The sequence below is a fragment of the Leopardus geoffroyi genome, chromosome E3, assembly GCF_018350155.1.
Source record: "Leopardus geoffroyi isolate Oge1 chromosome E3, O.geoffroyi_Oge1_pat1.0, whole genome shotgun sequence".
In the NCBI taxonomy this organism is placed as follows: domain Eukaryota; kingdom Metazoa; phylum Chordata; class Mammalia; order Carnivora; family Felidae; genus Leopardus; species Leopardus geoffroyi.
This window is the reverse complement of record NC_059340.1, coordinates 25907581-25923279: the sequence shown is the minus strand read 5'-3', so window position 1 is coordinate 25923279 and position 15699 is coordinate 25907581. Positions and strand designations below refer to the sequence as shown.

Genomic DNA, 15699 nt, shown 5'->3' with positions numbered 1-15699 from the left:
CCCTTCTCTGAGGGTTGTAGAAAGATACTGGAAGGTTTGGGGCAGAGTTAGATATGATCCTACTTATTTTTAACTGGATTGTACTGAATGTTATATGAACATTAGACTGAAGGGGAAAGGGGTGGATCCAGGGAGACCAGTGGGAGGCCTCTGTAATAATCCAGGTGAGAGGTGATAATGACTTGAGCCAGAGTGATGGCAATGGAGGGGGTAAGAACTGGTCAAAGTCTGGAGACATTTTGAAGGAGGTGGTGACTGGAGATAGATGAGAGAAATGGGAGGAGATAATAGATTGGATGTGGAGTGTGAGTGAAGAAAAGAGGTCAAGGATGACTCCACTGATGATGATGATGGTGGTGGTGGCGATGGTGATGGTGATGATGGTGATGATAACAAGGTAACAACAACTACAAGTTATTGAGCACTCACTGTGCCAATCACTTTGCTAAATGTTACATGCTTTATCCTGGTTAATCCTCATAACAACCTCTGAGTTATCTACCATTCCAGGTGAGGAATGTTACAGACAAGAGATAGAAATCCAGAGGTCTTATGGCTGGTACACAGTTAGGCTAAGATTCAGCCCCAAGACTGGATGACTCCCAGATTCATGCTCTAACTGACCATATAGGTTAGCTGATCTGAAAAAGGTTTCTTTTCCTGGAGGGAGGGATGGGATGCATTTTCCATCTCCCCTGCTCTGGGTGGTTTCCATCAGAATAGAGAGTATCTGTAGAGCCAAATCCACTCTTTATGATTTACAGTCCTGTCTTCTGGTTTCTTTTTAAAATTTGCAAATCAGTTTTACCCCTGTGGTTCTGGAACCTTGAATTCCAAGCTTGTAAAGATGAAATCAATGTGTACACTCCTCAGGTCTTGGTGCCTATGTCCTGCCCTGGCCAACTGGAAATGCCAGTTTGGCTGGGGTATGGTAACAATTCAGATGTACATTGTTGCTTGGGCAGAGTGGAGCCCAGTGGGCTGTGGGTGTGTAGGGAGCCCTCTGCTGGGAGGCTGAGACTTCTTGCAAGTACAGCCTTCTTTGGGTCCTAAGCTCTACCTAGAGAGAGTTCATTGTCTGACACATACTACTATATGGCACTCATTGAACTTCATTAGGTTGTTTCATAAAACAGAGACAGTTAGGGTGGTTTATAGCACCTGCAGTTCAGGGAGGTTGTTTTTTTAAATATCTCTGTGCCTGTGTTTCCTCATCTACAGAATGGGGATACTAATAGATCCTATACCTTAAGATGATCCTACACAGTAAGACAAGGTGTTCAAAGCTCTGGCACAAAAGTGCCTGAAAAACATTAAGTATTTTGATGACATAGGTGGGGGAACCCTTGATCTTGCTCTGACTAGGTTCTCTCTGGGAAGGGGGAGTCTTATAGAAATGTCAGGATCCTCAGCAGATCTTCTGGTTCTTGGGGAAAGAGACACAAGGGTGACTAGCACCAAGTTATCCAGTATAAGCCTGGGTCTATTCTGTGGCTCTCACATTGGTTTTAGTGTAAGCAAATGAGACCCAGGGTCATGTTAGAATAGGGAATTGGTCTCTGAATGTCTGTGTGATGTGTAGATGTGTTAATGGCTAATGGACCAAGGATCAATATTTGCCTGGGTCTTTAGTAGATAACCCTGGGTTCCCTTTTTCTGAGAAGCCAGTGTGAATCAGGGGAGGGGCTGGTGGATGGGGAAATGTGAGTGTAGGGACTGGAGATTAGCTCCCAGCACAGGCAACTGGTGTCTGCCTTTCTTTAGATGGTGGTTCTCAATGGGGGACATTTGGCCATATCTGGAGACATTTCTGGTTGTTACAACTAGAGTGCTGTTGGAATCCAGTGGGTAGAGGTGAGGGATACCACTAAACATCCTACAGTGCATCCCCCACCCACCACACACACACAACAAAGAATGATCCAGCCAAAGTGTCAGTAGTGCTGAATATGAGAAACCCTACTTTAGATCAAGCATGGAAAAGTATTCTGAGAATAATCCTCTCCCATTCCATAGGGCCAGTATAGTGTATAGAAGTGCTCACAGATGGTAGGAACTTCAGGATGGTAATCCGTCCCTTTTAGTTCCTCAAGGGTCAGCCAACAAATTCCTCTGACCATCATAATGGCCTTTAAGGCCCTAAAGGACTGTACTTCCTTTCTGATCTGATCTCCCACTTTCTTTAGCACCTCAGCTTTAGCCATCCTGGCACATTCCCACCCAGGGCCTTTACACTTGCTGTTCCCTCTGCCTGAAATGCGCTCCTCCCAGCTATCTGCATGGGTTGCTGCCTTCCTGCCTTCAGTTCCTTGCTGAATTTTCACCTTCCCAGACCACCCTAAATAAACTTCCACTAACTTTTTGCACTTCCTGTTGCTCTTCTGTTTTTCTCCATAACACTTTTAACCATAAGACATACTATATTTTTTACTTATTTGTTTATCTTGGGTCTCCTCTCTTTAGGACCTAAGTGCCACGAAGCAAGGATGTCCGTCTGTTTTGTGCCTAGAAGTCTATCTGGCACATAACAGGTATTTGATAAATATTGAATGAATGAATGAATGAATGAATGAATGAATGAAAAATAAGTAAGTAAGTCGCTAAATAAATATTTCAGTTACAGCACAGTTTTTTAAGATGGATTGTACATTTGGTGTCAGACCTCGTCTAAAATCCAGGCTGTACCACTTATCAATTGTATGACTTTGAACAAATTTTCCAGCCTTTCTAAGAAGTCTTTACCTCATAATGTAAGATGGAGATGATGAGACCAAGTACAGTGCCTGGAATACATATGCTCAATAAATGGCCATTATCATCATCTTCTTCATCTTCATCACCATCCTTTATCCATATTGCCATCTTCATCATCATCATTATCACCGTCTAACCTGTTCCCAGGACTCTTGCCATCTCTGCTTTAGAGGCACTTCCTAAATGACCCTAGACACAGCTCCTGATGAATCTCATTTTGGCCTCTCCCCACTAAAGGTAGCCTACCCTTCTCTCCTTGCCTCATTCATGCAGAACATTATGGCCAAAGGCAAGTTCAGTTCATTCACTCATTTATTCAACATTTCATGCAGGCCTACCATGCACAATGCCAGATGTTACTAATCAAGAGATGAATGAGATTTGGCCCCTGCCCCCCCCCCCCATGGAGCCCACAAGTTTAAAAGCCGTTTCAATACAGTTTGGCAAATGCTATGAAAGGGTGAGTACACAGGATTGTGTTGGCATGGGAGGGCCTGCCAGTCAGTGTAGGTGGGAGTAAGGGTGGACACAGCCTCCTGAGAAGGTGGCTTCATGAACTTAAACCTCACAATCCAGATGAGGTAGTATAAGAAGGACACTGTGGGCACAGGGAATTGTAAATGCAAAGGCCCTGAAGCTTGAGCCAGTGTGGCCTACCTGAGGACCACAAATTATTCAGGGACTAGAGCATAGCTCTCAAATGAAGTGGGGAAGTTGGCCAAGTCTAGACCAAGCAGAGGACACTGTAGCCATGTTAAGGAGTTTGAGGTCTTAGAGAATCACTGAGGGTTTTTAATCAGGAAGTGACCCAGTCAGACTTGGATTTCAGAAAAAAAAAAATACCTCTGGGTGTGCTGTAGGGACAGCACTGGAGGGGGCAGGGAGACCCTTGAGAAGGCTACTGCAGTGTTTTAGGTGGGGAACACAGTGACCTGAACTAAGGCAGTGGCAGGGGGATGCGAAATCTGGGGAGTGCAGAGGGCTTTAGGAGGTGGTATTAACAGGACCTGGTGGGTGATGGGTTGGATGTGAGAAAAGAGAAGAGTCAAGAATGACCCTGAGATTCATGATTTTGACATTGGGTGGATAGTGGTGCTATCAGTTAAGGCAGGGCATGAGGAAAAGCAAGTTGTAGGGAGCAAATCAAAGATGCTGAGGCCTGTTTTGAACACATGTGGCATTTGAGGCGTGTGAGGGACATGCAAGAGCAAGGGTCCTACTGACAATTGACTCTTGAGCCTGGAGTCCTCAGAGAGATGAAGAAGTGAGCAACAACTAAGGATTTGAGACTTACTATATAGTATGTCCCTGGGACAATATTGGAAAAATATTTTGTTGTAAAGAGCCTATTTATTCCTAGAAAAAACTGTTTATCATACTTTCCCCAAGGGATTAGATTTTCCAAAGGTCACTTTAGAAGGCCTGCCAGGTTTTGAAAACTCATTTTGACTTAAACTGAGTATTGGAAGGAGTCAAATATTCAGATGTAATGAGCTTGACTGTCTCTTTTGGATAACAACATCTCTGCTGGTGTTTACTGCTTTGAAATACCTGCTGGTGGGAATGCTTTAAGTTTAAAGTATTCAAATTGGTTGTCATTAAATGTCATTAAGGAATGTAAAATTGATTGACTCTGTCTGTAGCCCCAGGTTCAGTGTCAATCCCTGAATTCTAAGATGTCAGTTAAAGCCTCGAAGAACCATGGACTCCCCCTTCTGCCTGATTAAAACAGAGCAGTCATTTGGGCAGAGATTTGTGTTCTTATGTGGGCAGGACAGTTTCCTTTTCTTTTGTGTCTGCTGCACCAGTTTTGGAAGGGTAAATGTGTGTTGAGATGTGTGTTGTGTCATGCAAAGTGTATGGCTCAACATTGAGAGTCCAGGATCAGAGATTAGGGCCACTGCAAAAAAGGAAAGACAGAGGTCTTCTTCTTGGATGTCTGAGCTGTGCAAACCATTAGCTTACAGTTCTACTTCAGGTGGAATAGAGCTGCAGGGTTCTCAGTTCTTCCCTGAAAGGAACCATAAAACAGATGTGTAAGTGCTGGCCCACATTCTGGGGTGGGTGAGAGATGTGGGGAACCGGCTGGAGGAGTCAATCAACAAAGTGGAAATGTCTGCCCTGCTCGCAGGCTTGTGCAAATAGCCCATACTGGATCTCCCCTACAAGATCTTACTCCATGGGCTCGAAGTAAAACCCAGCATGTACCCTGGCGCCAAGGTTGAAGGAAACCATTAACAGCCTGGGCTAGATGGAGATCAGAGTCTCAGAACTATTTTGATGGAATTTTACACACCAGGAATGCTCCACATTGGATGGAAGCAAAAATGACACAATCACATTTTCCCTTCTGGGAACTATCAAGGTTAAAGGCACAAAAAAGAGTGTTTTTGTTCCACGGTGCTATGAAGTGGCTGCACAAGCCAGCTGAGGAGGCTCTGGGACCCAGGGCAGCTGATGCCGTCACATGCCCGAATTTCCTGATTCAAGTAACATCACTCAGACCGCACCAAATAAGAAGAGACTGGGACCTGCATTTCAGATGGGGTGACACAGACTCAAATGGTACAGGGGTGAGGCAGGGAGTGTGACTGTGTGGCGTTGGCTGGATAGAGATGTGGCGAACTAACAGGCATGTTTTCTGATCCAAAAGGAAAATCTCTACTCAGCTTAAGCCAGTTGTCACATTGCAAGAATGTGGGCCTGTGCCTCCAGATCTTCTATTTCTTTAAGAGCAGATGTAAATTCAATTATAATTGTGAAATCTCTCGATTTTTAAAACATTGTGTGGCCTAGGGGCACCTGGATGGCTCAGTTGGTTGAGGTTCTGACTTCAGCTCAGGTCATGATCTCACAGTTTGTGGGTTTGAGCCCTGTGTCAGGCTCTGTGCTGACAGCTCAGAGCCCAGATCCTGCTTCGGATTTTGTGTCTCCCTCTCTCTTTTTGCCCCAACCCCACTTGTTCCTCTCTCTCAAAAATATATAAACATTTAAAAAAAAATTAAAACACTGTGTGGCCCAAACATAACCCACCTGCTGGCCATCTTGTGTCTATGGGCTGCCTGTTACATCCTTGATTTCAGGATAACAGGAAAGAAGAGGAGCCATAAAGAACAGAGAAGTGCGCCAGAGAGATCAAAGGGAACCAGAAGGGAATGGGCTCATGGGCACCAAGGAGCGAAGGGACTCAGGTTGGGTCTCAGATTGGAGTACTCTAGGTCAAGGAAGGTGAGGACTGGCAAGCGCCTATTGGATTTGGGAATGAGTTGTCCTTGGAAACTTAACCTGAGCCAAACAGTCCATAAAGCCAACCCTACGTAGGAAACAGTTGCTGACATTCCTGCCCAGAAGAGAAAACTATTTCTGGTGGTTCAATGTCTAGAAGATCTTATACCACCCGGCTGCCTCTCAGCCACCCCAGCTTCAGGTTGCATTTGATCAAAAGCTGTTTCAAGGCTTTTAGATAATGTGATTAAGACAGATAATGCCACGTGTTCCCCAAAACCTGTTTCTTTTGCCTCTTCATTTATACTGCTGGAATTTGTTTCCCAGCCTCTCTTGCAGAGCTACGGCCATTGGAATGCAGGCAGAAGTGGTGTTAAACAGTGCTTCTCACCCTGTAATATGAATGTGAATCACCTGAGACTCTGACTCAGTAGGTCTGGAGCAAGGCCTGGTATTTTGCAATTCTAACAAGCTCCTATGTGATGCTGGCATTGCTGGTCCATAGACCACACTTTGAATAACACTGATGTGCACCATTTCCAGGGCTGGCCTGGCCCAGAAGCATGTCCTGTGTCTCTCAATCCATTTCCTGGCTGGAGGCAGAGGATTCAGTGGAGTACCCTAGGCCCTAAGGGATGCTTGGGTCACTAGATGGAAGGACCCTGGACACTTGAATGACTGTATGGAGCAAAGTTTCTCTGCAGACCTGCCTGAGACCAAGATTTAAGAAATCAACCTTTACAAAACTAGATTTGGGGTTTGTTATAGCGGTTAGCTTTCCCGAACACAGTGATCTTTAAAATATCTAATCAAAATCAGAACAATGAAAGAGTTTGGGTACAAAGGTGGGCAATCATTTTTAGAATTCGTTTCATTAAAGGACTTCATTCATCTAGCATTAAAAATTGAGCCACAATGTACAAAGAACTAGTAAGATGTTTGGCACACTTAAATTAGCCTACAACCTTGGATCTTGTGGCAAATACTGTGAATCAGCCATTCCCAAGCTCTTTGCTTCCTGGACCATTGAGGACAGAAACCTAAAATATTCACCATCTCAGACTCCTCATTTGGGAATAGCCATGGCACAGTTCTAGCCAATAAGATATAACAAAAGTCACTGGTGGAGCTTCTGAAAAAGTTTTTTTGTTTTTGTTTTTGTTTTTGTTTTTTTCAAGGAACATACTTGGCTGACATGTATTTTGTCCTTTTGCTATTTGCCTGTCCCTCTTTTTCCCTAGCAAAATGTGCAGTGCAATGCAAGAAGTGCCACAACCATCTTGTGACCACAAGCTACATACAATATATCAGGGGTGATGGAGCAAGAAGATAGGAGGAGGCTGGGTCCTTGATACTGTGAAGCTGCTAGGACAGCCATTGATTGCCTATCCCTGGTCTACATATGAGAATATGAGATAAATCTTGGATTTAAGTCATCATTAGCAGATTTTTTTTTTTTATTCCTTGAAGCTGAACCCAGTCCTAACTGACAGAAAGTTGATCATGTGTTTGGGGCCAAGGGAGGATGAAGACTCATTTACTGAGCATTTTCCATGTGCCAGATCCTTCATAGATATTTAGTCAATCCCTATAATGACTCTACCACTTTCATTATTCCCACTTCACAGATAAAGAAGGTGAGACACAAAGGAGTGTACCTTAGGCCACATATCTAGTTCATGGCAGTGAACTTTACACTCAGGCTTGTCTGGCTCCCAAACTTGTGTACTTTACTCCAAACCTTGATGTCATCTATAGACAAAGTGTGTGGGTGAGTCAAGTTATAAAAAGCAACAACAACAACAGCAACAACAACAACAACAACAAACACTTTAGGATTTACCAGTGCTTGGCATGTGGTCTTTGGTAAATACTGATGTCAGTAACAATAGATTCCAAAGGGTTCACTCCACTGCTCTGGCTAAAGATTGCCCATCACTGGGCATCACTGGGAGGCCAAATAGTGAAGATTTCTCTCACTTCAGGCCAACCTTCAAGTTTCAAGATGCATTTGAATTGGACTGGAGACCCTAGCGCATTCTAGGAAGCAAGGATGCAGGAGTTAAGCCAGAGGAGGCTGCTCAGCTGGTTTGCAGCTTGGAGAACCATTTCTGAGGACAATTCCAAGCTGTCACTTCTCCATGAGACACTCAGTGTATACAGTTCAGACTATTCTAATGGCATGAGTATGGATTCAACTACAAAGTCTCGGAGAGCAGAAACCAAGGCCTCTTTTCTCTGGGGCTCCCATCGGACCCACCCAAGTCCTGGCACTGAGCAGAGCTGAGTAAAAGTAGGATGAATCAGAATGCAATAATAATAGTTGTGCCCAATGGGTGCTCACTAGGCACTCATGACTGCATACTTGAACCCATTTTCATCACCATAGCAACCTGCAAGGGAGACATTATTAGCATGTTTGTGCAGAGGAATCTAATAATGATAAAGAGAATGGCAGCCAAAACATTTCTTAAGCTCTTATTATGCACTAGGCACTGTGAGAAGCACACTAGGAATTATATCCTATTGCTAAATTCCCTATTTCACAGCCAAGTAAAGAGAGGCTCAGAGTGATCCAGGTCACCTGCTCAAGGTCATCTGACCAGTAAGTGGCAGAGTCCTGCGTTTGAGCCTAGGACCGTGAACCTCTAAGCACTGAACTTCATCCCAGGACATGCACTGGTCACACTGGAGAGAAAAGGAAGCCTGTGAGGCATCAGGGTTAGTGGAAGGCAAACTGACAGAAGGCAGAAAGGGCTATGCCACAGTAGCAACCAAGAGGAGGAGAAGAGAATGTAGGGGGAGGGGCTGCATGGAAAGGGGCAGAAACCAAGAAGGGGCAGCACTTGTACCTCACTGCCCAGCTCTGGAACCTGAGTCCTTGCCAGGCTTCAGGGAATCTGGATGCTAGTCAGGCCAGGTACAGACCAGCAGCAGGTCTTTGGGGACTGACACACAGCCAGACATTTCCCAGGAGTGGCTTTGGAGGCAGGAATCTGGAATCCAGTGTTGACATCTACTTTCTGTATCCTCCCAATCCTTGCACGTGGGAAGTGGTGTGGCACAGGGTTTGTAGTCCCCACTTGTGAGCTCTGTGACCTTGGGCAAATCGCTTGGCCTCTCTGAGCTTCTGTTTCCTCAGCTATAAAATAGGGAGACAAATGGTGCCACCATGCTGGGTTGTTGTGAAGATCAACTAACTTAACGTTTTGTGGGGCACTAAGGACAGTGCCCAGCACACAGTTAGTACTGGCTATGTGAAAGCTGTTATGAAAATCCCTCCCAGGGGCACAGCTCTGTGCCCAGTGCCCCAGGGAAAAGAAGAAATGTCCATTGAAATGAAGAACAACAGTCCAAAGAACAAAAGTGGACAGGCAGAGTTCAGATAAAGGTGATGGTCTGCAAATCTTTGCTCAAGAGCTTGCCCATAGCTGCCACCATTTATTGCCCTCTGCTTGTGTTCCAGCCACTTAACATATAATCTCATTTAATCTTTACAACAATCCAGTATGGTCGGGATGCTCCTGCCCTCGTAACAGAGGGGAAAGTTGAATTTCAGAATATAAAGACACTGATGAGTAAAAGTTGGCTTTTTACCTTCAGTGGTACAGAGGAGCAACATACAAATCAAGACTAAATCGAGCGTAGTATTTTGCAAGTTGCTTAACATCCCTGGACCTCAGCATTCTCATCTGGAAATCGGGAATGATAGTATATCCATATTAATTTTAAATATGTTAATAATATGTGTTCTCATCTGTTCAGCAATATGTAAAACTTCTCTGGCTTCCAGGAGCAAAGAGATAGATCTCACACTACCCATCACCCATCACCCAGGAGTGGGGGACACTCACGGAAGAGCACCATGAGGAAGCGGGTCTGGTTCAGCATCTGGGTCAGGCCAGCAGGTGTTAGCACCAGCAGGTTGCCTTCCTCCACAATATGCAAAGGCTGGGATATGTTGATGCTGGCTTCCTTGACGTCCTCCTCTGGGAAGCCCTGGACAGTGGAGCCGCGAGAGGCAGCCAGCAGCAGGGAGATCCATAGCAGCTCCATGGCTATTTTGTAGGGCCACGAGGAGGAACAGGAGCCCTTATCAACACAGATGGCAGGGCACCATGTCATCATTCCCTCCCCGACTCTCCTTCCCCGCCCAGCCAGTTTGTTTATGGAGAACACGGCCCGACCATGGCCCACTGCTCCCTAGCAGTGCCCACACATGGCAGTAGCACTGGAAGAGATGCAAAGTGTTAGCTTAACCTCAGCCCCTACGTAAACTGTGCAGGGATAGTTCAGAGCAGCAGGGCCCTGCTCAGAGCTCCACGAAGCCAAATCACATGCCAGCATTTGAGCCCACTGGCTTCCCAGGCAAAAGGTGAGACTATTGTAGAAGATGAGTCCCACTCCAGAGTCCTGGGATGAGCCTCTGGACCCCAGAAATAAGGGGTAAATTCCCCATCACAGCTTCTGCTTCACACTCCTCCAGCTCCTGCTTGAATGACCCTTATAATGGGAAGCTCGTGACCTCGCTTCTCATTCATGTATCCCATTTGATTTTTGAACAATTTTTCTCAACTGTAAATATTTCTTTTAAAAGTCATGAGGTGCCAGGAATTGAGCCCCTCGTTGGGCTCTGTGCTGACAGCATGGAGTCAGCTTGGAATTCTCTTTCTCCCTCTGCCTCCCTCTCTCTCTCTCTCAAAAGAAATAAATAAACAAACATTTTTTTAAGTCATAATTGTAGGTCACACTTGTAAAAATTCCAAGCAATACAATAAAAACATGTTAAGTAGAAAATAAAAATGTCTCTCATAGTCCCACCTCTGAGAAAGCTACTATTAACAGTTTGGAATGGATCCTTATACATATTGAAAATTCCTATATAAATGCACATTTGAATGTACAATTTTAAACATAAATGGAGTCAGCTATGCATATTGTTCAGTGTTCTGATTTTCTTACTCCATAATGTGAAATATATCCTAGGTACTTTCCTATAAAAGTACATTCCTTTTTTTCTTTTCCTTTCCTTTCTTTTTTTCATTTTCTTTCTTTTCTTCCTTCCTGCCTTTCTCTCTTTCTTCCTTTCTTTCTTTCTTTCTTTCTACATTTTTTAATTGTTAGAATGGTAGAATGGTCTGGATCAGAAGCTTCCTTTCTGTAAGTTCCACTTTCCCTAATTATGTCTTCCTGTCTTCCCTAACAATTTAGAGCATAGAATCACCTCTTCAGATCTTTGTAAGTACTCCTCAAGCATAGAGCTATTTCGCTGTGTAGCGTGGACTACCTGAGTGTCTTGAAGAAGACCGATAGCAGGTAGGAGTGGGTGCCTGGGTGGTTGAGTCAGTTAAACGTCCAGCTCTCGGTTTTGGCTCAGGACATTATATCACGGTTTGTGGGATGGAGCCCTGTGTTGGACTCGGCACTGCCAGCACAGAACCTGCTTGAGATTCTCTGTCTCTGGTCCTCCTCTGCTCACGCTCTCTCTTCTCTCAAAATAAATAAACTTAAAAAAAAGAAAGAAAGAAAGAAAAGGAAATGACCTATAGCAGGTATATTCTACGTCACACCTTCGGATTAAATTTATCAGTATTTTAACTTCTTTGTTGACTGCTGTAGTCCTAGCACCTGGTATTTATGGTAGGAAAATGGACAAGTGGTGAGAATAAATACATGAAAGAATGAATAAATGATTTTTGCCTGGGAAATAGGTTTGTCAGACTATCTGAAGGCTTTTAAAAAATAGATCTAATGTAATTTTTTGGCCTAAAATATAGAGAATGTGACCAACTCTAGCTCTAAATTTTATGAGTAAAAAGGTACTTAACATACTTGTCATGTGCCAGGCACTGTTCCAGTGCCTTCCATGCCATCACATCTCTTATGACACCCTATGAGGTAGGAATAGCATTATTATAATCCTCATTTAATGACTATAAAACAAGGCACAGAAAGGTCACACAGCTCATAGGTCATAGACCCAGGCAATCTAGCTACAGAATCCATGCCCCTAACCACAATGATATACTGTCTCTCTAGTGACCCACTGCAAAATGGATGCAGTGGACAATATTTTGAGACATTAACTGAGGTTCCCCCACCCTGATACCCTGTACCTTCCATCATTCAATCAAGTCCTGCCTTGGAGGGGAGGGCTGAGGCTGCAACAGAGAACAGAGCCAGATTTTTGATTTGGGGTTGCAAAGCAGGCCTTTGAAACTCACAGCAGGGACCAGGCACTTGCAAGTCAGGACTCAAATTGTAAGAATGGGTTTTTTTGGTTTGTTTTTTTTTTTATTTATTTTTTATTTTTTATTTATTTATTTTTTTTTTTAAATTTTTTTTTTCAACGTTTATTTATTTTTGGGACAGCGAGAGACAGAGCATGAACGGGGGAGGGTCAGAGAGAGGGAGACACAGAATCGGAAACAGGCTCCAGGCTCTGAGCCATCAGCCCAGAGCCCGACGCGGGGCTCGAACTCACGGACCGCGAGATCGTGACCTGACTGAAGTCGGACGCTTAACCGACTGCGCCACCCAGGCGCCCCTGTTTTGTTTTTTAAAGAAAGGGGTTCTGAGTACCCTGTGGTTTATGCTCTGAAGCATTTTTTTTTAGGAACTGAAGACAAGAGACCAAATGTTGTAACAAAAGATGCTCCTTTGCTTTTATTGCTCATGAAATTCCAAGGGTTTTGGTCCAGGAACTATGGATGAAGACCAAATAAATATCAGAATGTATCTGGTCATCTGAATGCCCAAATATATATATTTATGTTAAAAAAGAAAAACAAGCCCCAATAGAGTAATTTGCACCCCCCCATAGGAAGCAAGACTTAATTGCAGTTTCAACCTACCCCAGGAATGTGACCTTCTATTTGTAATTTTTTTTCTTTAAAATTTTTATTTGAATTCTAGTCAGTTAACATACAGTGCAGCATTGGTTTGAGAACAGAAATCAGTGATTCATCACTTCCATACAACACCCAGTGCTTGTCATCACAAGTGCCCTCCTTAGTACCTATCCCCCATCTAGCCCATCCCCCACCCACCTCCCTCCATCAACACCCAGTTTGTACTCTATCTTTAAGAGTCTCTCGCGGTTTGTTTCCTTCTCTCTCTTTTTTTCTCCTTCCCACATGTTCATCTGTTTTGTTTCTTAAATTCCACATATGAGTGAGATTATATGGTATTTGTCTTTCTCTGACTGACTTATTTTGCTTAGCATAATACATTCTAGCTCCGTCCAAGTAGTTACAAAAGGCAAGATTTCATTCTTTTTGATGGCTGGGTAATATTCCATTGTATACATAGGAATGTGACCTTTTAAAAGTCAACCTGAAATTTCCTGATCAGCAGTAGTAAGATAATCTGCATGATTAAAAAAAACAAAAACAACAAAAACAACAAAAAAAACATGCTTTTCCCTTCCCAACAAAAGATGCTCTGGCCTGAAACAATCCTTTCATTTGTTGGCTAATAACATGTTGCCCCATTCTCCTGCCTATACAAACCTTCCACTTTGTACAACCCCTGGGAGCATCTCTCTACTTGCTAGATTGGATGCTGCCTGAGTCATGAATTGCTTAATAAAACCAATTAGATCTTCAAATTTCCTAGGCTGAATTTTGTGTAACACTTACAAATCACAGTATCACAGGGACCCTACCCTGTTTCTCCTTTGCAATGAAACCCCAACCCTGACTCTTTGCTGACCATTGCAGCCCCAGTACCCGGTACCCAGGCTAGCCCATAATACTAAGTAACATCATTATGTATTAAGCTAGTATTTGAGCTTTACCTTCACCATCTTGTTAATCCTTACAGCATGTCTATGAGGTAGGTACAGTTATGATGCCCCCTTCACCAAGGTGGAGACTCATACAAAACCACCCAACAGGTAGATGAAGGAGCACGTGGGCTCAGGTACATCTAAGCCCAATGCCTGTGGTGTAAACCAGCGTTCAGCAAACTGACTCCCTGCCTGTTCTTATAAATTCAGTGTTATTGGATCACAGCCACATCCATTCTTTTACTATTGTCTGGCTGCTTTAACTATAATGGCCAAGTTCAGTAGTTGCAACAGAGACTGTATGTGGCCAATGACACCAAAAGCATTTATTATCTGCCTCTCTGCCTGAAAAGTTCTCAAACTTAGCATCTAAATCACCATGCTGCCCATGCCCCTACACTTCACTCACACCTTAGATCTTGGACTCCTCAAATTTGTAAGTCCACTATTAGAGCTTAGCATCTCCATCTGTAGAATGAGTGAGTAGTGCCTGCCTCCCAAGGTAGTTGTGGGCATATGATAAAGAACCTGTGCTCCATTAGCACTTCTTATCCTGAAATTCACATGGAGCTGTTTAAACAGTACTTATGCTAGGCCTCCACCCAGACCAACTAATTCAGAATCACTAGAGTAGTGCCCAGAGAGCTGTATGTTTTAAAAGCTCCCCAAATGATTCTTTTATTTTTAACTTTCTATTTGGAAAATTTTGAATATATGCAAAAGTAGACTGGTTGGTGTGCCTCCAGCATCATTCAACTAGGTTTACTGTCACTACCAATCTTGTTTACATTCTTATCACTTCCTGCCCTGAACTGTTTTGAAGCTAGTCCCATATCTTAACATTATTTCATCCATAAATAATGAATTATGAATTGTTAAAAGGTATTTTTTTGAAATAAAACATAACCACAATACTATTATCCTACTTAACAGAATGAACAATAACTTCTTATCAAATATCCAAACAGTGTGAAAATTAACCCAGTTATCTCATAATTTCAAGTTTGATTGAATTGGGGTCCAAATGAGATCCATGTGTTACCATTGATAGTCACAGATAATTCTGTCTTGCAGTCTGTAGGTTGAGAACCATGCGATTGGGGCATCTGGGTGGCTCAGTTGGTTAAGTGCCTGACTTTGGATCAGGTCATAATCCTGACGTTCGTGGGTTTGAGCCCTGCATCAGGCTCTGTGCTGACAGTATGGAGCCTGGAGCCTACTTTGGATTCTGTGTCTCCCTCTCTTTCTTTGCCCCTCCCCTGCTCACACACTCTCTCTCAAAAATAAACGTTAAAAAAAAAAAGAGAGAGAGAGCCACGCAGTCAAATGAAATCAACCAAAGCGAGTCATTTGGCCTGAGTGGATGGCAGAGCATCGGAGTGCAGGCCAGGCTGATCAGGGCTATGGTGGGCTCCCCCAAAGACCTTTGACAAGAGTATTCCTGCATGTTAATGGCCAGAAGACACATGAAAAGATGCTCAGTATCACTCACTGTCAAGGAAATGCAAATCAAAACCATGATGAGATACCACCTCATACCTGTCAGAATGGTTAGACTCAAAAAGACAGGAAATAACAAGTGTTGGCAAGGATGTGGAGAAAAAGGAATCCTCTTGCACTATTGGTAGGAATGCAAACTGTGTGGCTAGGAATCCTGTGTGGTAGGAATGCAGCCAGTGTGGAAAACAGGGTGGAGGGGCGCCTGGGTGGCGCAGTCGGTTAAGCGTCCGACTTCAGCCAGGTCACGATCTCGCGGTCCGTGAGTTCGAGCCCCGCGTCAGGCTCTGGGCTGATGGCTTGGAGCCTGGAGCCTGTTTCCGATTCTGTGTCTCCCTCTCTCTCTGCCCCTCCCCCGTTCATGCTCTGTCTCTCTCTGTACCAAAAATAAATTAAAAAAAAATAAAAAAACAGGGTGGAGTTTTCTCAAAAAA

General features: G+C 43.8%; 2 protein-coding genes across 5 annotated transcripts in view; one reads left to right on the top strand and one right to left on the bottom strand.

Annotated features, from left to right (window-relative positions):
* Window positions 1-15699, top strand: part of LOC123588721 (acyl-coenzyme A synthetase ACSM5, mitochondrial) — a 111956-nt gene that overhangs the window by 66005 nt on the left and 30252 nt on the right. The gene's annotated exons all lie outside the window — the stretch shown is intronic.
* PDILT (protein disulfide isomerase like, testis expressed) overlaps window positions 1-15699 on the bottom strand; it is a 44356-nt gene that overhangs the window by 25744 nt on the left and 2913 nt on the right. The window contains exon 2 of the mRNA XM_045459854.1: window positions 9834-10037. Coding sequence (XP_045315810.1) covers window positions 9834-10035 — 202 coding nt within the window. The 5' untranslated portion in view covers window positions 10036-10037. The remainder of the gene's footprint in view (window positions 1-9833; window positions 10038-15699) is intronic.